General features: G+C 34.0%; 3 protein-coding genes across 3 annotated transcripts in view; 2 read left to right on the forward strand and 1 right to left on the reverse strand.

The window, feature by feature from the left end:
* The window catches only part of LOC134276770 (mucin-5AC-like), a 9,463-nt gene extending 7,026 nt beyond the window's left edge, over nt 1–2,437 (reverse strand). Inside the window, exons 1-7 of the mRNA XM_062759056.1 lie at nt 2,327–2,437; nt 1,896–1,922; nt 1,241–1,357; nt 970–1,125; nt 577–726; nt 130–288; nt 1–5 (exon numbers count right to left, since the gene is read on the reverse strand). The exon at nt 1–5 is cut by the window's left edge and continues 139 nt beyond it. Of these exons, the coding sequence (XP_062615040.1) occupies nt 1–5; nt 130–288; nt 577–726; nt 970–1,125; nt 1,241–1,357; nt 1,896–1,922; nt 2,327–2,378 (666 nt within the window). The 5' untranslated portion in view covers nt 2,379–2,437. The remainder of the gene's footprint in view (nt 6–129; nt 289–576; nt 727–969; nt 1,126–1,240; nt 1,358–1,895; nt 1,923–2,326) is intronic.
* A 1,161-nt stretch (nt 2,438–3,598) lies between these two features.
* LOC134276767 (uncharacterized) lies at nt 3,599–10,049 on the forward strand. Its single transcript, XM_062759054.1, has 13 exons — nt 3,599–3,677; nt 4,039–4,143; nt 4,291–4,743; nt 4,840–5,004; nt 5,095–5,231; nt 5,720–5,930; nt 6,869–6,946; nt 7,300–7,335; nt 7,630–7,710; nt 8,969–9,166; nt 9,267–9,299; nt 9,488–9,550; nt 9,876–10,049. The coding sequence occupies exons 1-13, from the start codon at nt 3,617–3,619 to the stop codon at nt 9,995–9,997; spliced, it is 1,743 nt and encodes a 580-aa protein (XP_062615038.1). The 5' UTR covers nt 3,599–3,616; the 3' UTR covers nt 9,998–10,049.
* Nucleotides 10,050–10,690: 641 nt separating this feature from the next.
* Nucleotides 10,691–23,534, forward strand: LOC134276771 (kinesin-like protein KIF23; the record flags this gene model as incomplete). The annotated part of the gene is made up of 13 exons (XM_062759057.1): nt 10,691–10,789; nt 13,144–13,189; nt 13,511–13,603; nt 13,883–13,921; nt 14,395–14,500; nt 15,213–15,349; nt 15,787–15,911; nt 16,962–17,123; nt 17,538–17,650; nt 22,031–22,152; nt 22,470–22,572; nt 22,919–22,998; nt 23,400–23,534. Coding segments are annotated over exons 1-13 (1,347 nt in total), but the record flags the coding sequence as incomplete, so codon positions are not given.
* Between the last annotated feature and the right edge of the window lie 22 nt (nt 23,535–23,556).

Here is a 23,556-nt window from a genome sequence, read left to right on the forward strand (position 1 = left end):
AGGACCTAATCAATACAAATTCAAGGAAGGTTACAAACGATTTTACGGCAATTATCTTACATTTTGTGCTCAACATATCTTCCTCAAATGAATTTGCTTTTCATTTTAATTTTAAGACATATAACCAACCTGAGGTGGGACACTGACATACGATGCAACCCCGGGCGTCAACAGCGGCACACTCCGTACGGCAGTTCTTGGGGAAGGTCTGGCATCCATTACTGTTCCCCTGATAGGTGTTAGAGGAAGAGGATGAAGATGTTCCGTTACTGGTGTGTCCTGATCCACCTTAATTAAAACGCCAATGCTTATCAGGGACATTAAATACAAAATTTATGAAGTTTTACTACACTCCTCCTAGGCACCTGATCCCACCTTTGTAATTTCCAAGGCTCCGTGGTGTTTGCCCACTTTACAGATTAATGTTTCTTTTATTTATTTATTTTTTGGGGGGATCGATCACAGTCCGTCCGTTATCTTAACTTTATCGTTTCATGAATCTGATAAGGATATATCAACATCTGTTTTAATGAAGATACAAAAACAATAAAAGCTACGGTTGTCATGCACCATTACCTGACTGGCAGGCGCAGACTATACAACCCATGGCGTCAATGTGAGCACACTCAGCGCTGCAGTCCTTTGGAAAAGGAGCACATCCGTTGACCTTCGGCACACTTCCGGCTCCACCGGAACTTGAAGAGTTTTGTAATGATGACTGATGATCTTTGAAAGTCAACGAAAAGAAAATCACCTATAATTCTTTGAAACATATTAAAAGATTATGCAATTTTTTTCAATGTTACTGTAAAAAATTAAAGAAATGCGCATAGTAATTTTGAAAGTCGTGTTAGCATATTACGCCAGTTTACACTTTAAAATGCTATTATTTAATTAAATTATATTTGTTTGGTCATTTTTGGAACCATCACTTTTTGCATGAGAGGCATTGATAACTTAAATGGTTACTTGTTGAACAAGAGCAGATAGGGCACCCCATGCTGTCTAAAGATAGGCAGTTCGGGTCACATTGTGATGGGAATGGCGGACATCCATTGTTATTTCCGGCGGAAGAAGAACCCCCTGTTCCGGTTCCAGTGTGACTGGAATTTGATGCAGACGATCCTGTAATAATTCATCAAGTAAGAGAACTGGAATTTCCTATGGAATGAAAAGGAAATGATAAAGTGTCCAGTAATATTTTTTATTTCTCTGAATTTGGGAACATGATGAGGTTTACCCTGAGATTTCGGACACTGACAGACGATACATCCAGTAGAGCTTATTGCGTAACACTCAGTGGGGCAGGACTGAGGTAATGGCGGACAGTCGTTATTGTTGGCCCGGACGTTTCCGGCTAAACATGCGTATAAAAAACAATCTCAAAATTGAAATCCAATCAACATCTCAATTAAGCAAGATTATACATGAAATATATGGAGAAAATGAACAGCTATCAAAGCTCAAATGTCCATTAAACAATACAAATTTTTAGCATTGTATTTAATTCTTCTCAGTCAAATTAGGAATAGCAAGCATTCAAACATTAAAAAGGTTTTGATACATGCTGGAAAAAAAGGTATTTTGCGACAATTTTAAACGGTTAGACATTCTTTACCATACAGAAGCAGTTTGGCATATTGGGAAGCAAGGGAAGGGTTTTCCATGTACAACTCGGTGAAATAAGGGTTAGCAAGCAAAAGGGGGAGCAGTGCATTTTGATTAAGTGTCATGCTTTGTCCCGGACCGGAAGCTCCCAGCATTCCACTGCTATATGAATCCTGGGTAAGCATTTGATTGGCTGAGGTTCTCTTTCGGAAACCTGGGAATGTCACCATAGCAAAACATGAAACAGCGTAAATGCAACGGCATGCAGATTTTTAAAGACATCGTACCCTTTCTTTTTGTTGGGTTAGGCAAACCTAGTTTATAAATTCATATATAATCCATTTTACATAAAAGTATATGATAAAAAGTCACATATGAGGCTATAAAAATATACAAATAATAATGTCTTTTCATAATATAATGCAACTTAGAGTGTAACTAAAAACTACTGTACAACTGTTATTTTAAATAAAAATGTTAAATCATTTCGAGGAGTTTACTCTTCCTCAGGATATTAATATACATGTTTTATCTTCTAGCGAGTGCTAAATATAAAATTAATTGTGTCCTTTATCTATATAAGATAAATTTTCTCCAAAACCGTAAATCAAAAACTGTTGAAAAGTATGAAGCCATGATTAAAATATCAGAAAATTTTCATTTATTATCTCTGATTAATTAACTTCTGTGGTATTAATTAATAATACTTAAGACTTACATGCCGCTGTGGATATTACAGTGAAAATTAGAACTGTGTACTTTATGTCCATTTTGCCTCCTTTGGTCTTTTCTATTCCCTCTTTGCCAAGATTATGTAACCTTAGCCTCGAAAAACCGAAACGAAATAATATAATGCTTAAGTGTTGCGAAACTTATTTATTTTGAGGCCAAGTCTTAATAATTTTTGGTTTATATGTTTGTTAAAAAGGTACTTAATTATGTGGGTGGGCAATTTTCTATAGGTAACAGGTGAAAACTTTTGACTTGGCCTGAATTGATAACCTGGTCATCGACGGGAAGACGAGATCATGGTCTTATCAACGCTTGCAGGTGCGAGGAATTTCCGTCAGCAAGAGACATGCCGTTTAGAAGATACCGGATCATACCACTTCCTAGCAAATTATGATATTACATTAATTTTGATAATTAACCAAAATAAACGATAAAATGTGAATATAAATATATCAAGAATGCCCAAAACAATGGATAAAAGTTTGATGAGATTAATTTAACGCAACATTTCACCAATATGAAATATCAACTGTAAATTAAAATTGTCCAGTAATACTGCACATAGCATGGTATGTAGAAGAAACATAGAAAACGATTTCTTCAGAAAATATTATAATGTATTTTATATTTTGAATAAGCTTTTAGCTCTTCAAGAATTGTATAACTGATAAACATTTCTGTGACCTGATTGGTGAAGGTTCTTATTATCATTTGCTAAAAAGGTATTTCGATTTGCACAAAAATGTTTACGTATAAGATATTTATAGAATTAAATATTGATATGATATATATATATATAGAAAAAAGAAAGGTATTGTTTTATAGTGTTTGGATGACCGTGAACTTGGAGTGTGTTTGGTTGATCTTGTACAAGATTAACTCCATCCACTTGCATATTAACTCTTCCCCTAGCAGCTGAACAAATCAAACTATGATAAAAGATACTACGTAAATTTTGCCTTTGTTATTGTATTATGCCGGGTATTCATAGAATCACACTTTCCATGTTACATAATAAGTTCCTGATAGTATACGTACTGGATAAGATGTTTTTACTTGTAATAAATTCAGTAAACAGAATAAGGTACTAAAAGCTAGGTCAGGTACCTCCCTCATATCACCTTCAAGCAGGTGTTCGAAAAATTTGCATGCAGGTTTCGGGATAATCATTTGTGATCGCTTAATAATTATTGTTGATGGAATAATTTCTTTAAAATTGCTACATAAAAACATTTTATTTTAATAATATAACGACGATTTCAAAACAAAATTTAGTATGGACACCCTCTTGGTACTTGTTCTTGAGCTGTTATTTTTCTCCAGTTTCGTACGAGCACGTAAGTATGGCATCATAGGCTTGTAATCAAGGACATCTCGTTGTCCGGCAATTGTTATCTGCAATTACTAAATTGTTCACTTAAGTTATGAATAATAATGTTGAACATAGTCTTCAATTATTTAAATTTAATTTGTTTCTTTATTATTCAAGTTCAATACTCTTTATATTGATTTTACAATTCTTTTTCAAGTTTCTATTATAGATATTACCCCTGGTATATGGTATATCGAATGAAGATTGATAACATATTAATAAGATACCACACAATTTTATACGATTAATCCTGCATAGATGATGGATTAATTTTTCAGGTAATAAATTCTTATAATTTTTTCTAAGAAGAAATTACTTTTTGACAGAGTTACCGGAACTAAATCAATGCCCACCAGAGGACCCTAATTGCCATCCTTGGTGTATAGAATACGTCAACAAATGCCGAGTTTGTCGGTGTAAAAAGGGCTTTGGTAAATAGTGAAGACTTCGTATCTAAAAATATACAATAAAACAATTCAGGTCTCTTGATGATAATGATTGATTTGAAAGATACTTTTAGATTATAAATTTCCTTACAATTGATCAAAGCATATAAAGTATTCAGTTTTGAATTTTAGACAAACAAGGAACTGGCGACAAAACTTCTTCTTGGGGCGGATTTAACACAGACTCGGGGGGCGGGGGATTTGGAGGCAGTGACGGAGATTCTTTATCTTCTTTGGAAGAAAAATGGGGAAGCATTGGAGGAGAGAGCTGGGGGTCAAAAGGAAATGATGACAAAACTAACATAATCATTATTGAGAAAGAGAAGAAACCGGAAGTGGGCATGATGTCATTTCCGGGTTCTTCTTTCGCGGGAAAGTCGCCATTTCAAATGAACGGGCCCTCACCTGTAATGATGAAGTTCCCTCCTCGAAGAAATTCTATCCCCTCCGGTTGTACACCTAAAAATGTTCCGTTAGTGAGTCCAGGGGTCCCCAGATACTGTGTCACAGGGCTCATTATTGACTGTCCACGTGATTGTGTCGTCACGGACGAGTTCGGGTGTAAATCTTGTCCTTGTGCACCAGGTAGGATTCAAGGGTAATTTTAACTACCCGTCTTCTGATTTAAAAATATATATCGTTTATTTTTTTGCAAGCTCATTCATTTTTTTTCTTTTAAAGCTGTAAAAGCTTGGATGCCTGTCTGTGAAAACGCACCAGCAGCAAAACCTCAGAAAGTGAACAGTTGTATTGGAACCAAACTGTGTATCATGTCATGTAAAGGAGAGGCCAAAATAGGAGAAACTGGTGCAGATGGTTGTCAGAAGTGCACGTGCATCAAAAGAGGTAGTGGATAGTGATTAAAAATCACAACTTCTTTAACAGAAATGTCTTCAAATAACTTCAGTTTGGGCAGTTGTTTCATTTTCCTTGCAGAAAACAATCTTGCTCCCAAAACAACACCAACAACAACAAGACCCAAACCTACAACAAAGAACATCATGGCGTGCACTAAACTGATCGCTTGTATGGTCAAATGTAAGGACACCGGATATGACATAGGAAACACACAGGTATTTAAATAAATCACCTTACCTTATTCCAGCGAAGACAATTAACTGATTTAATTTATTAAATTAATCTAATTCTGTCTGTTTTTGGAAAGCATCATTAGTTTAGGACCTCATTTTTCGTTGATTATTGTACAATGTAGGGAACAAAAGAATAAGAGTTAACACAAAATTTATCTTTATCTCTATGGATAAGGAATGGTCATTTGATTCTATGAGAGTGGGGGCAAACTGGTGGTACGCCTTCCCACCTCTTGCCCTCGATCGCGAAACCAAGTTTTTAGTTTTGGCAGATTAATCTTTTTTCAATTACAAAGAAAGAAATTATGATAAAAAAATTAATAATCTGTGCCTGATAATCTTGAAATTAATAAACCTTCAAAAAACGAATTTATACGAAGTTGGCTCGAAGAAAAAAAATATGATTGTCAAATCCCCACACAATGATATGGTAGTCCCTGGTCTAACTGTCTTTACTTTTTTCATGAAAGTCTGACGGATGCCCCAGCTGTCGATGCAAAGATAAGACATCAAACAACAACAGCAACAACAACAATAACAACAACAATAACAGTGGGAACAACAATAATGGTGGAGGCGGGATGCAGACTTGGACAGCCGGAAGTGGTGGCATGGGGATGACCGGGATGAATACAGGAAGTGGTAGTGGAATGACAGGAAGTGGAAATAGTGTTCTAAACAGTAGGCAGGGGTTTGATTAATTTGGTTTGGAAGAATATTAAATGCATGTACAAGCTAGATCGGCCTTACGGTGGTACTTAAAAAAATAATTACGTGACCTAAATATGCCACCGTACTGTCTTTAATTTGAGTTGAAATTATTTCTGTGATTTTTAAATTATCCTGAATTTGATTTTTCTATTCGAGTTTCTGTGTCTGTCCCATTTTATTTGTTGCTCTATCAGACTCATCGTCTCAAGCCACAGTTTGGATATAGCTCTCTCCCACAAGAATGGAGAGATCGTACATTTTGGCCGTGCTTTGCGACGATGTATCAGACTGAGTAATATTTCAATATGTATTGGGAAAAAACTTGCAATATCAATTCCTTGATTTTATTACATTTCAGTGAACTAAATCGTCCAAGAACGAGTTTCTAATTTTTTAATCATTCACATACTTTCAAAAGTCTATATTCTCTTTTGGGAATTATCTCACACTATACAAAATAACAACTTAGCAATTAATAGACCTTGACATAATTTTATTTGTTGACCCAAATTTGGGTCAACAAAACAATTTCAACATTGTTAAAGCCGTTCATAAATAATTATATTAAAAAATCGAAAAGATTTTATGGATTACCAGTGTAACAATTCTATATCTTTTACAGCCCCCCTAGCTCTTTCTTTCTTCTCTTCTTACATTCCCATTTCCCTCCTTTCTTATTTTTCTGCACCTTTTCCTTCTTCTTTTTTTGTATTGTATATTTGTTGCTTGTACATCACGTGTATATAATTTTGTTTTTTTTGTTTGTGTTGGAGAGGACAATCTAAGTTGGCATAACTTGTGTCCAATCTTATTGATTGTATTCAATAAAATATGTTTAAATCAAAATCAACCTCTTTTGAAGAGATTACAACTTTTTCAGTCTGTATTTATGAACTTATGTTCTACAGATGTGGGTAGCGGTACAGGTTCCGGGGGAGGGGACAAGTGTCAGTTTCCTCTTTGTATAAGCGGCAGCTCAGGAGGGGGTAAGAAAAGGGGGTCAAGGAAATTGTCGTTTTTCTAATCGATTATAAAGTTATTAAAAAGATATTTTTTATATGTTAAAATCAGCAACAGAAAACTAGTATCTGTTCATATATTTTATAACTTTTATGTAAGTTTACATTTTATAGAATAATAATGTCTAGATCAAGGGTTTTGTTTTGATTAAGTAAGGATTGGTTATCATAATGATTCATATATATATAATATGTGTAGTCATTTGCAGTTTTAAAAATGAAAATGTTTTTACTCATCTATGTTTTTTAGTCATTATTAGACCTTAAATTATTTTTATTCTAAAAAATCGTTTTCTTCAAATATTTTTGTCTTTAAACAGGTGGTAATCCTATGATGCCCTCGGCTGGATCAAGCGGTAAGTTATGTGTGTACTTTTGAAACCAAGAAGTTAAAAATAAAGAGACCATCAAAATGTCAGATGACAGCGTTTGAAAGGTTTGTGTTCAATAGAAAGAATTTTGGTTTTTTTCATCCAAATGCAAAGGTGCCAAAACTAGGTGTTTGAAAAACACCAAAAAGGGAAGAACTTCAAATATTTGAGGTAGAAATACATTTATAAAAGATGTTTAAATAGACTTGTATTTTTCTGGTGGCTTATTCAGAATATAAGGCTTGGAATAAAAAAATGTAAACGATTGTGTATTCATAGGCGGATCCAGCGGCGGGTGTGCGGGTCCGTTTTGTGCCAGTATGACCGGGGGTGGTTCAGGAGGAGGCATGGGAATGGGAGGTAACTCTTATCAGCCAAATATTCGTCTTATTTCCCTTGAGTATAGATTATTTTGAATCATGGCTTACTGAGTACTAAATGTAATCTGCAATCCACATGTAGTCTGACAGGGTATAGCTGCAGAACTGTAGCTCTCCAAATTTTTGTCAATATATACTGAAAGGAAAAAGAAACGCAGGGTAGCATAATTGCCGATAAAAATTTGACCACATGACCGATAATTACGAAAATTGGTCAGATGGGAAATTTAGTTACTGTGCATCAAAATCAGTATTCAGAATTACTCAACCGTAAAATTTATGACGTCACGTAGGGAAACCGCTAAAAAGCCCAAAACACGTGCAATTTGATAACGGCGTGTTTTTTCACAAATCTTGTTGCATTATTTGAGGCATATGAGGTATGCACATCGTTTTTCAATATTAAGAGACATTATGAATTTATTGCAATCTTGGCACAGTTTACGGAAGTTCAATGGGGTCTTGTTTTCGAATTGCCTAATTAATGAAAAAGGCAACAACGGTTTACTAAGCAGTCTCTTGTAAATTTTCCCCCATAAAACTTTTTAGCCGTTGTCAGAGAGGGTCTGGAGTGGATTTCAATCAACCGTGACGATGACGTTAACGCGAAACAGAGCCATGTTACGAGCGGGTTATTCGTCCTCCCATCTCTTAAATCGCCACCTTACTACCACAAAAACAGCCATTTATAGTATACACGGTTATAATCATTACATTCATACGAAATTTGAAAGAAAACAATTCCACAATTTGTTTTTTTGAGCCAGTCAACTTACTGTTATATTCCTCTCACTGGCGCATGCGCGCGTCGTTTGACTTATTTTTTTGCGTTGTTACCCATGCTAAATATAGCCAGGGTTTGAAAGATAAACACTCAGATGAAATTCCATGCAAAGGAGAAGTAAAACTCTGACAGATGCAAGAGATGGACATTGAAGATAATGAGAGTTTTCGATTTTCCCTTTTGGGGGGTATCGTCATTTGAGCTTCAATAACTCATGAATAATTACACAAAATCATATGAGAATTTGGTTATATCTTTTTGAAAGATGATTGTAAAAGTTAGATAGGATAACTAAAAAGTATTTTAAGAAAAACAAATTTAATTCAACTCAAAAGTTTACCCTGCGTTTCTTTTTCCTTTCAGTATATATATTTTTTTCGGAGAGCTACAGTTCGGCAGCTACCCCGTGTATTAATAAAAGGCTTTAAAATTAACCTTTCGTATTGTTTTGTAGGTGGATCCGGTGGTATGATGATGGGAGGTGGTGGCGGTGGTGGATCTGGGGGGAGCGGACCGTTTAAGGCATCGCTGAGTTCCGCCGCCGCAGCAAGTGGAGGTATGGGTAGTGCTATGAAATCTCCTTTCATGGCGGCGGCAAATGGAGGAGGAGGGGCGGGTCATAATCCAATGCAAGGACCAATGCTATCCATGGGTATTTCTCTCTCTTTCTCTCTCTCTCTCTCATTCTCTCTCTGGAATTTTAATCTATTCTTTTTTAAATTTATTTGTTTTATTTATAATTTCTTTAATAGGTCCAGGGGCAGGCAAACCAACAGATAAGGAAGGTACGAATATCTATTTTTATGATTTTATTCTTGTATACTCAGTTTGATTTCTTTTATTTGAGATACAAAAGAATAAGAACTTTTTCATTCATTTCTGAAAGATTCCATTCATTTTTAGAAATGACCTTGTATATTTATTATAGTACTTAGATTACAAATTAAAGTCATTGTCTCTTTATCTGTAACAGTGGAAAAGGTGGCCTACAATTCAGAGTGTTTTGGTCCCTCATGTTCCGCCAAAAATGGGAAAAGTGGGTGATTTTTTTCTATTAATTATATTACATGCTTACCAAACAAAAAATAACGTCATTTTTTTTTTATATATAAATGGTGAATAATTTTTTAATAAATATATATTTGTTATTGACAAAAAACGCACACACACAAAAAAACAAAACAAAGCAAGACGTGATTGTGAAACATTGATTGCCATTCTAATTTTTTGAAGAATTTTTCACAATGCTCTTTGAACAGACGGCAGCTGTTTTATCCATTCACTTTTTTGCAAAATAGATGCAATTTATGTGTATATATTACAAATGTTAATTTTACATTCATATCTTGAATATTTAACAGTGCATGGACTGATAGGAAGTTGCATGGATATGGAGAGATGCATCGCTAACTGTGGCGGAAGTTATGAAATAGGACCCCGCGGGCCGGACGGATGTCAGTCATGCACGTGCAACCCGGAGTGAAAGAAATCAATTCTTCATCGATAATTTGATCAAACTTTTCCAAAATGTGAAATAAAGGAATTATATTGATGGAAAACTTACCTCCAGAGAATTTGGAAAAAAATTATTATAATTCTATTTTTGGATAGATCAATATGACATTGGGACGTCATTGTAAAACAGCAAGAATTCCATTTGTCGATAGATACTCATTTTCATTGCAGAAAAAAACATGTACAACCAATTAAAAAAAATAATAGAGGAATTTACAATTTGTTATTTTTCACGATTCTCGACAGACGAAGAAAAAATATTGATTAATTGTACGTACAATTTCAAATCATATTATGTACTTTTTATACAAATAAAGCAGCTTGTAAAAGATAAAACAGGGGTGCGTTTTACAGAAGAACTTACGACTAAGACAAAAATTTTATTCTGTTTACATGTTTTTAATTTACATTATATTGAAACGGTTTTCATCTTTTTGAAAGGAATGTAGTGAGATAATTTACACTGGTAATTTTAAATAAAATCATTAATTTTGCAAAATTTTATAAACAACTCAAGATTTTGGTCTTAGTCGTAAGTTCCTTTGTAAAACGGGCCCCTGAATTCCTTTTGTGAGTTTGACGTTTTTGTCAGAGATATAACATTAAACGTCAAACGTATTGTGACGTCAAAAGTGATGTCACACACCGATGATGCACGGGTCGGCGCATGGATTATGGAAAATATCTGTTATTTTCGCCCAAAGTGGGTGGGATCTCCAGTAACAAATAATGAAAAAACGACACCGAAAGTGAACGAAAGGTAAGATCGAAAAACAGAAAAGGGCAGGACGCTGTAGAATTTTTCTTAATAGCTAGGTAGACATATGATTGTTTTCAAAATTGGATTCTGCTTCGTCTGAAATTATATGAAAAATATTGAATACTGGAACACATGTATAACTAAATTCTTCGTTACTATATACATATTAAACAATTGATAAATAAATAATATATCTATAGTGAATCGCTAAAGTAAACGTAGCTCACATCCTTGAATAAAAAGGATAACTTCTTTCTTGAACGAATCCCAATAATTAATTTGAACTATAGAACATATTTGCATTACGTAAATGAAAACGCCAGGAGTCTGGGTCTCAAATAATGTAGAATTCATTAAAAAACAAAATTACAAAATAGCAATACATATATTTGGCACTTTTAAATTCAATAACATTTCTTATATGATGTAGATTTCTTTTTGTTCGTTTGTTTTAAAAGAATGTGAAGCCTTGGTGCTTGTTCTCTTAAGATTCGGGCTTCATATTTTTGTCAAACTATATGTGGATAAATGATTAATTTGACTGAATGAAAAAGAAGAATTATTAAGTTATTTTTTCAAAGTTATTGTTCACCTATTTTGTATGACAAAATTTTATAATAAATCTGAAGAGGAACTAAAATATTTTGTAAGAATTTTTGTCCAATCTTTTATATTGTAAAATTATATTTGAAACAAATAACGCTTACCAACTGCTTAAACAGCGGTGGGATATAAAACTTCTCATTCAAAAATATATTTATACTATAATATCAAAAAACAGACAGAATCTTCAATAAATAGAATAGTCAGCATCAGGGACCTATATACCAACTAGTATATAGGTCCCTGTCAGCATTTAATTTATACAAATTTAATTTTATTTCTTGAGAGTGATTAAATCATCGGTGACCGTGTAATCAAAATATCATTGCTTATTGCAACTTTTGCAAATTATTTAGAGTTATCTACCTTTTTGTCATTATATCCGCTAGAGGCGCTAGCAAAGAGCGCCGATTGGTCATGTGATTTTCCGAGGTAAATTTTAAACGAGCACGGAAGAAACATTGTTTACACACGAGCGATCAGTCCTCTCGAATAATTTCTTACAGATGTGTTGTATTTTTATGAAATTATGAAGCCACAGTAAGTATTTTATTGACATTAAGACAGAGAGAAAATATGTTTATGGAGGGGATAATTGAACATTTTCGATGCATGTGATTTAAAACCTGTTTTGTTCCTCCATTCAATCTTCAGACAAACAAAGATGGACATGATTGAAAACATTTTTACAAATGGCCTGATTCAAAATTTATACACAGTTTGATACTAGCTTATTATTTTTTAGTGACTGAATTTGTATATGATTATAGGTAAGGTCTACAAAACTGGTCTTAGTCCGCCATTCCTCTGTAAACATGGTGAAGACCATCCTTTGTTGTCATATGTTTAGACTCTTAAGTTTTTCATGTGACTTGACTAGGCCTACCAGTGACAGATAATAAAATAATTATCGTTCAAAGCATGTATTTCCTTTCATTGTGTAATTTAAAAAATTAGTTTGAGTTTGTCAGTTTAGAAATGTGAAAATTTAAAGTTTTCTCCATCCTGTTATTATTTGTTCCTTCATTACTTTGGTTATAAGGAAACATAACAAAGAAGGCCAGGTTTAACCTGGTAGGGTGTGTAATATAGCTGCAAACTGTGGCATTATGGTTTTATATATTAGTCTTTGACCATATCGCTACAGATCCTGTAATGCAAATATTGTACAATTTACGGCACAATATTTCCTGTGCACAGTTGGAAAGAATTTTTCCTTTATCCAGCATTGGTCAGTCAATTACCTTTCAATCCCTAATTCTAGACACATTCTTAAACCAGTGTGAGTATTTTATTCACCTCCCAACCCTTTACAGTTGTCAATAAAGAGCAAAAAATAAGCTTGTTTTGAATTTTTTGCTATCTGACAAAAATCAAAACAAGTGTATACTGTTCTGTAGAGACAAGTATGAAGGGTTTGGAGGTTAATGAAATACACAGATTAGTTAAAGAATTTATCTAAAATTGTAGAGTGATAGGTAATTGATTGACCAAAGATGGAAAGTTGAGAAATTTTACCAATCATGCACAAGAAATTTTGCGTCGCAAATTGTACATTTTAATTTCTGAATATGTTGTGTTATGGTCAAAGACGAAAATATAAAACCATACCACTACAGTTCTGCAGCTAGATGTGATATGAACTGAAATAATTAGAAAAACAACTGGTGCTTCTTTTTGCTTGTCCCCTAACTACCTAGGCTTAGAATATACTCAGTGATGCTGGCTAAACAGTTTTGTCTTGTTTACAGGAGAGGGAAAAACTCCAAGAAGAAAGGGGAAGTCGACCCAGTAGAGGTAAATTTATAATTACAAGAACATTAATTCAGAAAATTATACAATATATACTGCATTTATCTTCTGGTCAACTCATGAACAGCTTACAGATACTACCAAAAAAATTACCTTGCAAGTACATATATAATACAAGTATCAGATTATTAATTCTTCATCTTAATGATTGAAGAGAAAGATATTATGATAAAGTAATTCTTGTGGTGTAAAAAATTTAGTGGATTTCAATGTCAGAATGTATCATGTCCAAAATTTATTGAAAGAGCAATGAAGAAATTAAGCAATAAGAGCCATGTATTAAGCAACCATTTTATTTGTTTCTAGGTATACTGCCGGGTCCGCCCCTTGGATAATCCTAATGACTCATGCTGTGTAAAGCCACTCAGCACCACAGTGGTTCAGTTGATACCACCTGAGGTAGGACTGGGATAAATAACATCAGAGTTTTGTATGATCTCATAAAACAAAAATCTGTGTAATCGGTTGACATGCCATCCTAATCATACCACAAACGAATTTTTAATATAGTGATTTCTGTATCATATCAATGGCTGTAAAATCATCTAGGTTTGTTCCAAAGTTATATGTGATTTTACATGCAAATTGCAAAGGGGAAAATATCTGACAGAAAAGAAGTATACATACATCTGTTTACCCTGTCCACAGCATGTACATGTGTTTTTGTTATTATTACAGAATTCTTTAGCAGTGGCCAGAAATGGACAGATCAAAGAGGTAAGAATTAATGAAAATTTCAAGTCTGAATTTTCCTTGGGCTAGTATTTATATCAGCTCCATAAGACTTTCTGGTTTTTGTCAGAAATTGCTTGTGTAGTCTAAAGGCATGTCCAATCAAATTCGAATTACTAAGATTGAAGATGTTGTTATGTTACAAATTTTTTAAGGTTAAAATAAAAAAAAATAATAATACAGTTCCCAGGTCTTGCAATATGTCTTTGAAAATATGCAACAATGAATTCTTTGAATCAAGACAGTTAAAAGAATTTTTCTACCTGCAGTGCAACCTGTGCAAAAAGATTTAAAAAAAATACCTATGCATAATTAAAAATCTACAAGGAAAATATGTGCATGCTCTCCTCTGTTAAGGTTTTCTCTCATTCAGATATATCCATTTACATGTACTTTATCTTCGTGTCACTCAGTCTGCAGGTATATGTGGTTTCTTACTTTCCTTTTGTATTATACAGTACCAGTTCACGTTCCAGTACATATTTGATGAGTACACATCACAGAAGGCCGTGTTTGACTATGTGGCCTGCCCCCTGGTGGACGACCTTATTAAGGGCAAAAATGGTAATTGTTGATTCTATGAGATGATCTTCAAATTTACAGAATGTTTTTAAAGAAATGTGCATATATTAATAGAGTGAAAAGTTAGTAGTATTTGTGAACTCAAACACATCAACTTATCATATCATGCTCAGATTAAATTGCTCCATGCATGTGTTTTACATTTAATTGACAACCAAGGCTTGGAAAAAAGTGAAACCAAATGTGGATGTCATGAGAATAAACAATTTAATAAAATGAGTTGACGTTTGGAAAACAATGTATCGTACATCCAGTGAAACAGCCCCGTGGGGATCCGGGTTAGAATAGGTCCTCAGTACGGATTACCCCCTTGCTTGTCATAAAAGGCGACTAAATGGGGCGGTCCTTCGGATGAGACCATATAAACCGAGGCCCCGTGTCACAGCAGGTGTGGCACGATAAAGATCCCTCCCTGCTCAAAGGCTGTAAGTGCCTAAATTTGCAGCCCTTCGCCGGCAATGGTGACGTCTCCATATCAGTGAAATATTCTGAAGAGGGACATTAAACAGTATACAATCAATCAATCCAGTGAAACACCCCTCCAGCAATAAATAAATTGTTACACAATACACATGTTTAATAATACATGTACATGATTTAGAGATTATGGTAACCTTAAATGTAGACATTCTTCACCTGGTCACCATTAATTTCTATAGTTAGGATCTAACCTACTAGCTGTACTGTTTTACAGGGCTGCTGTTCACCTATGGAATCACCTCCTCTGGTAAGACCTACACGATGACAGGCACCCCCAAGGATCAGGGGATCCTCCCACGATGTCTAGACGTCCTGTTTAACAGCATCAGTGGGGTCCAGGCCAAGAAATATGTAAGTCATTTATGATTAGACTCATTACCCATCATAGAGATTAACATTAGCCTTCTTTATCATGTTTATGACAGAGAATTATTGTACTTGAACGAGCCTCTGTAGAAATGCAGCCTTTATTATTCAGATAACAATAATATCAATGGGGACACACAAGTTTTTTTTTAAATAGCACAAAATACTTCCTCTTCTGACAATAAGTCTAGAGGGTTGGGAGTAAACTGAAAAAATAAGTAATGCTGTCATTTTGTCATTTTACTTTGGACACAAAATTTGGGTTGTTTTCATGAAATATTGAGTTTTATGTAAATATAAGAATAGGATGAGGTAGCTGTATTTAAGTAGCAGTTAATAAAGGTGTTATTTTTATGCCAAAGTCATGAAATATGAAGCTAAATGAACTCCAGTACATCCAAGTCTAATCATGTTTTTCTTAGGTCTTTAAATCCGACAAGATGAACGGTTTTGAGGTGCAGTCTGAAGCTGATGCCATGATAGAACGACAAAAGAGGGACATAATGCCAGGCATAACTACCCCTAAAACACCCACCGCAAACAGAAGGTAAGACAACCAGTCCCTACCCCACCCCCCAAAAATACCTCAAACAGAATGTAAGACAACCAGTCCCTACCCCCACCCCCAAAAATACCTCAAACAGAATGTAAGACAACCAGTCCCTACCCCCACCCCCCAAAAATACCTCAAACAGAAGGTAAGACAACCAGTCCCTACCCCCACCCCCCAAAAATACCTCAAACAGAATGTAAGACAACCAGTCCCTACCCCCACCCCCAAAAATACCTCAAACAGAATGTAAGACAACCAGTCCCTACCCCCACCCCCAAAAATACCACAAACAGAAGGTAAGACAACCAGTCCCTACCCCCACCCCCCAAAAATACCACAAACAGAAGGTAAGACAACCAGTCCCTACCCCCACCCCCCAAAAATACCACAAACAGAAGGTAAGACAACCAGTCCCTACCCCCACCCCCAAAAATACCTCAAACAGAATGTAAGACAACCAGTCCCTACCCCCACCCCCAAAAATACCTCAAACAGAATGTAAGACAACCAGTCCCTACCCCCACCCCCAAAAATACCTCAAACAGAATGTAAGACAACCAGTCCCTACCCCCACCCCCAAAAATACCACAAACAGAAGGTAAGACAACCAGTCCCTACCCCCACCCCCCAAAAATACCACAAACAGAAGGTAAGACAACCAGTCCCTACCCCCACCCCCCAAAAATACCTCAAACAGAATGTAAGACAACCAGTCCCTACCCCCACCCCCAAAAATACCTCAAACAGAAGGTAAGACAACCAGTCCCTACCCCCACCCCCCAAAAAAAACCTCAAACAGAAGGCAAAAAAAGTAAAACAAACCAACTTCTTACTTGTTGAGGAACTACCACCACCTGGCTCAAACAAAAGGTACTCTTGAGAGAAGAGTTTGTCATATTTGTGCCTAATCTAATTTCATCGTCCCAGAAAAAAATACTTGTGTAAATTTTCAAGACAGTCAAGTAAAAGAAAGTTTACTTAAATATACATCAAGGGTAAACTATTATTTTTGATTAAAAATACATTAAGTTTGTGTGTTTACAGAGGTAACTTTGGTGACCAGGAGAGGATTAGTGATCCAACCATTCTGACCAGCGTGGACGATGACAACCAGTACGCCGTGTTTGTCTCCTACATAGAAATCTACAACAATTACGTGTACGACCTGTTAGAGGAGCTGCCTTACGACCCCATCACAGGTTATAAGTAAGTCATAGGATTTCACATCCTACATAGAAATCTACAACAATTACGTGTACGACATGTTAGAGGAGCTGCCTTATGACCCCATCACAGGTTACAAGTAAGTCATAGGACCTCACTTCCTACATAGAAATCTACAACGACTACATGTATGATCATCTGTTAGAGGAACTGCCATACGACCCCATCACAGGTTACAAGTAAGTCGCAGGGCCATAGGATCTCACATCTGAATTCAAAGATACAGTGACTTGACATTGCTATAGTACTGGATAATAAGCAAGTCTATATATATATATATATATATATATATATATAAAGTATTTCAAGTCTAGGTGATGTGTAACAGCACCAGTCTAGATAATGTGAAATGTATACATTGGATTAACATAATAATTGTGTGTCTCTGTGTTGTAGACCTCCCCAGACTAAGATCTTGAGGACAGACTCCAGTGATTGTATGTACGTGATGAACTGTGTAGAAGTGGAGATCACCAGTCCAGAGGAGGCATTTGAGGTTCTCTTTAAAGGTACTGTACCATGACAGGCTGAAGATGTCCTAAATATTCAGTGTTATATGTTGTACAATGTGATTTAAGGGGGCCAACTATAGTTTCTATTGCACAATATTTCGCGCATCATAGTAAAATGAAGCGTATTTACTGTTTTTATGCAACTTTTTTCGCCTAATTATTAAAATTAAACAAAATTAAGAAATTATAGGTATGAAAATGTAATTACAATTTGATAAAACTGATTTTTTAACCGATTTTGCAATTGATAGGTAGGTTGACGCCGTTGCAGTGTGTTTTTGACGTTATGATAACCTGTATCTTTAAAGAAAGGAGTAATAAAAATATTATTAAAGAAAAAGTAATAAACATACGCTCTTGAAATTTAAAACTTAGAAATTTGAGAATATCTCCAATATTTTTTATTATGTTTTCATGTGAATCCATTGTGTACGTCATATTTTGTAGTACTCTATAAAAATAGTAAAATTTGCTAATTTTTTGCATTTTGAGATGCCCCCTCTGGTCACAGGACTGTAGAATTTTGTGTTTCTTACATATATTGTATGATATAGTAATACCCATCAAATATTATAGTTTGAACAAAATGTCTATTGTAGTATTTGTATAATTTGCTTTAAGGTAAGGTTTGCGTCTCCCTCCAACTCATATTTTTTTTTTTAATATGCACACATGCTGTATATCAATTTATTCAGGGAGATTAGCTTCATCATTTAATATGATTTTCAAAGATATTGCCCGTCCCATATTTTTAGTAAAAGACGCCAAATTTAACGTATTTCATATTTCACCTCGAATATTATTTTCATTGAAAAAATTGATTTATTTTATAAATTATCAAACTTTTATAACTAAAATGACCTAAATTAGTAAAATTCATGCTTCTAATATTTAAACTTTAAATTTTCCGTTATCAAAAATGTGAAAATTTGGGTAAAAAAGAAGATTTTTCAATTTTCATTGATAAAGTGAAACCGTTGCCATGGCAACAAAAATATAAAAATCAACGTTTTACATATCTACCGATTCCATCAAAATCCATGAAGTTATTAATTTGATCATTTTCATTAATTTGAACTAAAAAAATATGTATGTCCCCAATATTATTTCCATGGAAACAGGGGCTATATTATGTGTTCGGAACATAAAAATCAGGCTTTTTCTACACTTTTAAAGACAACATTGATATCACCTTGTCATGGTGAATGTTAAAGATTAAATGTTATTTTTGATATTGTTTTTAGGCATAAATAGGCCAAAAATATTCAAAATAAAACTCCTCCTGTGCTACATGATGGTCTAAAAATTTATTCCATGGAAGAACTCTAGTATTTATGGCAATCTTTACATCTAAATATTCTGATGAAGTTGTCCATGAATTATACTGCAACACCTTCAAAAGTACATGTATATGTATATAAACATACCTCAGAACATGTTGCAACAAAACCAATTAAAAGCCTATGAATTTGACCTCATGCTTATTTAGTTATTCCAACATGTAGTAACTTCTAGACTTCTTTGTAGCGAAATATCTTTATTCAGTTATGGCTGGTAACTGTCATTATACATGTATGTCATTTTTTGAGTGAAATGTTGTAAGCATTGCATCCACGAAGCTGCTGTTTTCATAATTAAATGATTTCTTTACTTCGAAGAGTAGAAATGCTATATTTAAAGTAATGTTTGTTTGCCCTCTCTTGACTCAGGGTAAAATTATTGGGTCGGTAGGTGAGAAAATCTTCAACAACATTTTTTTAAGGGGGATAAGAGGAATAAATAGAAAAAAATACGGCCCTGCATTGAAAAAAAGTTTTCAGTCTGGTCATTTTAGTCAGTCTGTCTGGAGAGGCCGACAACCAAACATTTTTTAAAGATGGCCTATTTCTACACTTCATGGACATTAGCTCATTGGATTAGGTAGTCTGAGAATCTAAATTGAAATATCAGACAGAACAAAATAAAGATGAATTCTAAGAGACATCAATTCATACTTTAATGAGTTTACAGAGTACTTCTGATTTCAGAGAAAAGGCAAATTCTGCAAAATGACAAAACACTGTCATAAATATTTGTCAAGAACAGGGAAAAAGAAACAATGCTACAGTGATAGATATATCTCCTTGATATCCATGAAATAATAATTTAAAATATAACAAAATTTTCTCCTTTTTAAAATCAAAATACAGAAAAAATTAAAAGATTATAAATGTAAACAATTTTAAAATAAACTACATGTATTTGTGAAAGATTTTAATTTTAGTAGATTACTAAACTGGTCTTATCATTCCTACTAAATTAACAACCTTATAATTTCCAAGTGAGATGTTTTAAACTGTTACAGTAGATATAATTATACATGTTCACTGCAGCTTTATGTTCAAAACTCATCAGTTTTCAGAAATACTTATTTGAGCATATTAGGTCCTGGTAAGAACAAAATTTAATGAATAAAATATTAATCTTAATTGTTCATGTATTAATTTCCTTGCAATTTTATTAACCCTTTTAAGAAACTTGTTACATGTAAGTATAGACAAAAGCAACCTTCAATTAATACCTATGATGTATACATTTATTTTACTGAAAACAAATTCAAAGATGGACAAACAGAGCATGCACTGCAATCATCACATACACATATTTTCTAAATATATGGAAAACAGCATGTATATACTAGATAGGATGTTGTTAAACATTAAATTTTCTTCTATAATCTATAGACATATAAAAATATGCATTGGGTATAACAAGTCAGAAGTTCTTCTCCAAATCTCCATTGATTTTGCCATGTCTGGTTCAACATCTTAGCTTGATCCATCCAACATTCTTTAATATTCTTGAGCTATTATAGGATGAACTCTACTTTGATTGATGGCACAAATCTTTTAAGGAAACACTGAAGTACTTTTTTTGGTTCTTATCCATTCCAATTAATGACCCATGATCTGAAATCATATGTGTTCAATTTTACAATAACATTTAAGGAATTGCATTTTTGGAATTGCATAAGGAATTGCACTGAGTTTCATTCACTCAATGAAAAGAATAAATTTCCAATATAATCAATGAAGAATCAATATGAAATTATTGTAAAATTTACAGATTGAATTAGTGAAATGCAAATGCTTGATCATGAAGAAAATTAATGTTCTTGTCATGCACAATCTGTATCTCTTTTTTTATTAATTAGAAAATGAGATATTAATTAAATCAAGCCTCATTTAAAAAGGTAACTTGAACAATTGAATACCTGTTCCAATAATGTTACAAATATTAGGCTTAAAACGCAAGGATTTTATTTTTCATAATTTCTTGAATGAATGCATTTTTATTTTTTTGGCAATGTTGGGATATTAGTCACATCCTGACATCCTTGTACCGTTTATTCATCTTTTTCAAATCCGTAGTCATTAGATCATTCATAACTTTCAGTAAAATTAATAGTTAAATAATTACCTGATGAAAATACTATCAACAATCAAACTGTCAACATCATCATTGGACATGGTCAAATGCACCGTGACTTTTCTTCCTGGTTTGGAATGCATATAGCATAATACTTTACAGGATACTCTCAGGCCTTTTCTTTTTTCTTTCCCATTCTCACTTAAAATTTTAGTGTAGTGGTGAAGCGAGAAACACACAACAGCACAATGCGTCAATGACTTTCTTCTGATCGGAATGGCCGTGCAACTTGCCACGTTCCGTATCGAAAAAATTCAAAATAAACAAGTCCTCCTTTATTGGTTCATCCACATGCATCACGCTAATCTCAAAGGCTTGTAAGATTCCTATGCTTTGATTTGTTATAAGACTTTCTCCTGAAAACGGCCTTTGTTTTTAGTCCTAACAATAAGTGACAACAAACATCAAGTATGACAGAGGAAATTCGTTACCGAGATGCTTAGCATCGCTGGTTTAAATTCGCCTGTTTCAAACGCTTTGGTGATTCGCAAGAGTTATCTCCCTGTAAACGCAAACCTTACCTTAAAGTGCTAAAAATTGGCATTTTCCTATGTAATCCTATAGTAAATGTACCTGTATTTTGAGACGGTTCCTCAAAAATACCTGGACGGTAGATATCCCCCAAACTTAGCATGTACACTTGAGTTAATGTAATTTATATATGGTATAAAAATGAAGAGTTTCGCTATTGTAGTTTTCACACAATAAAACTATAGTAGGCCCCCTTAATGGTAGTTTTACCTTTTTAAAAAATTTTATCGTCAACATGTTAACTTTTGCAACTAGGCAGTCTTGCAAAATAATGCTTCAATAACCATGCACAAAAAGTGTTTTACACAATATAATTTTGTCTGTTAACATTCTGATTCACTGATTTAATTATTAGTTTATTTAATTATAACATTACAGGTCAGAAGAGACGTAAGGTGGCCCACACAGCTCTGAATGCCGAGTCCAGTCGTAGTCACAGTATCTTTAACATCCGATTGGTCCAGGCCCCCCTAGACCCCCGGGGGGAGGAAGTCTTACAGGTAAGTCTTCAGAAATAGTCATAATTCAGAGGTAAAAGTACATTACAATGCATACCAAAGAAGTTGTATTGCACTGTATAGCAAAGTTTAGCAAATTTTTGTAGCCATTTATTGTTTTGAATAAATGACATTTCTTAGTTATTACCATAAATTTATCGTGTCTAACTATTTTATCATATATCACTTAAAAACTAGAAAAAATCCTCTATGTTGATGTAAGAACTCATAGTATACACAATTATAGGAACAAAGTGAAATATATTTGTCCATAACAATGTTGTTTACTACTGATAATAATTTGTGTTAACACTTAACAGGACCCCGACAAGATCTGTGTGAGTCAGCTGTCATTAGTGGACCTGGCGGGGAGTGAGAGGACCCACAGAACAAAGAATGCCGGGGACAGGCTCAAAGAAGCAGGTCAGTACATTGCTTTGTCCATGACTATCTTCATCTTTGATTGCTATTAGTATTAAATGTATATGATAAGCTACAAGCAGCAGCATCATTCAATTTCATTATAGATGAAGGACGAATCCATTGAAAATTAGATTTTTTTCTTGTACATTGAATGGAAATGATTTTGAAATGCTAGGGTTGTCTTTCTTTGCAAGGAACATTTTACCTGTATGTACAAATGACGCACTGTCTTTCACTGAATTTCTTTACAACAAAAAATTAATTTTGTTGGTTTTATGTGTAAAAGGTATAAAGTAAATTCCTTTAAATATTTGAGTCTGATGATCATATGTTTCTATGTTTGTAGGAAATATAAACCAGTCTCTGATGGCCCTTAGGAACTGTATAGAGATTCTACGTGAGAACCAGAAAAACAACTCCAACAAGGTAGTCTCAGGGTTACTAGTCTGAGTAATTTATATTTCCCTTGGTGAGAAGAAGAGTAAATAGATTTTAATATTGAAACCATGTCAGAAGACTCAGATCATGATTGAAAATTTCTTACTGGTCTAGTTTTAAATCTGCTATTTTTGAACTTTAACAAATTCATTATCTTAAGTAGAATTTTTATCAAGACACTAATTTAGCAATTTGTTCTTAACTGTTTTCTCCAGTGTAGAACAAATTGATAACAATTTTCAATTTTAGTGATCTCAACACTCCTGCTAAAAATGTCGAAAAAATTGAATCCATGCCTAAGTTTCTACTAGCTTTGATAGATACCAATTCGTTTTTAACCATTGTTGAGGATTTAAGTGTTGACTAACTGATTATGTTATGTGTTATAGATGGTTCCCTACAGAGACTCCAAGCTGACCCACCTGTTTAAGAATTACTTTGATGGAGAGGGAAAAGTCCGAATGGTTGTCTGTGTCAATCCTAAAGGAGAGGAGTTTGATGAAACAATAGTAAGATTTTTAATTGTTTTAAAATTGATATAAAATT

The sequence above is a fragment of the Saccostrea cucullata genome, unplaced genomic scaffold (genome assembly GCF_032062105.1).
Source record: "Saccostrea cucullata isolate Sc308-1 unplaced genomic scaffold, CSIRO_AGI_Scuc_v1 ctg6841, whole genome shotgun sequence".
Lineage (NCBI taxonomy): Eukaryota > Metazoa > Mollusca > Bivalvia > Ostreida > Ostreidae > Saccostrea > Saccostrea cuccullata.

What these genes read in the sequence shown, in the direction of transcription:
- LOC134276767 (XM_062759054.1), top strand. Translation starts at nt 3,617, where the DNA reads ATGGACACCCTCTTGGTACTTGTTCTTGAGCTGTTATTTTTCTCCAGT. An exon ending in CTCCAGTTTCGTACGAGCAC is followed by an intron (nt 3,678 to 4,038) that starts GTAAGTATGGCA and finishes ACTTTTTGACAG; the next exon opens with AGTTACCGGAACTAAATCAA. An exon ending in ATCTTGTCCTTGTGCACCAG is followed by an intron (nt 4,744 to 4,839) that starts GTAGGATTCAAG and finishes TTTCTTTTAAAG; the next exon opens with CTGTAAAAGCTTGGATGCCT.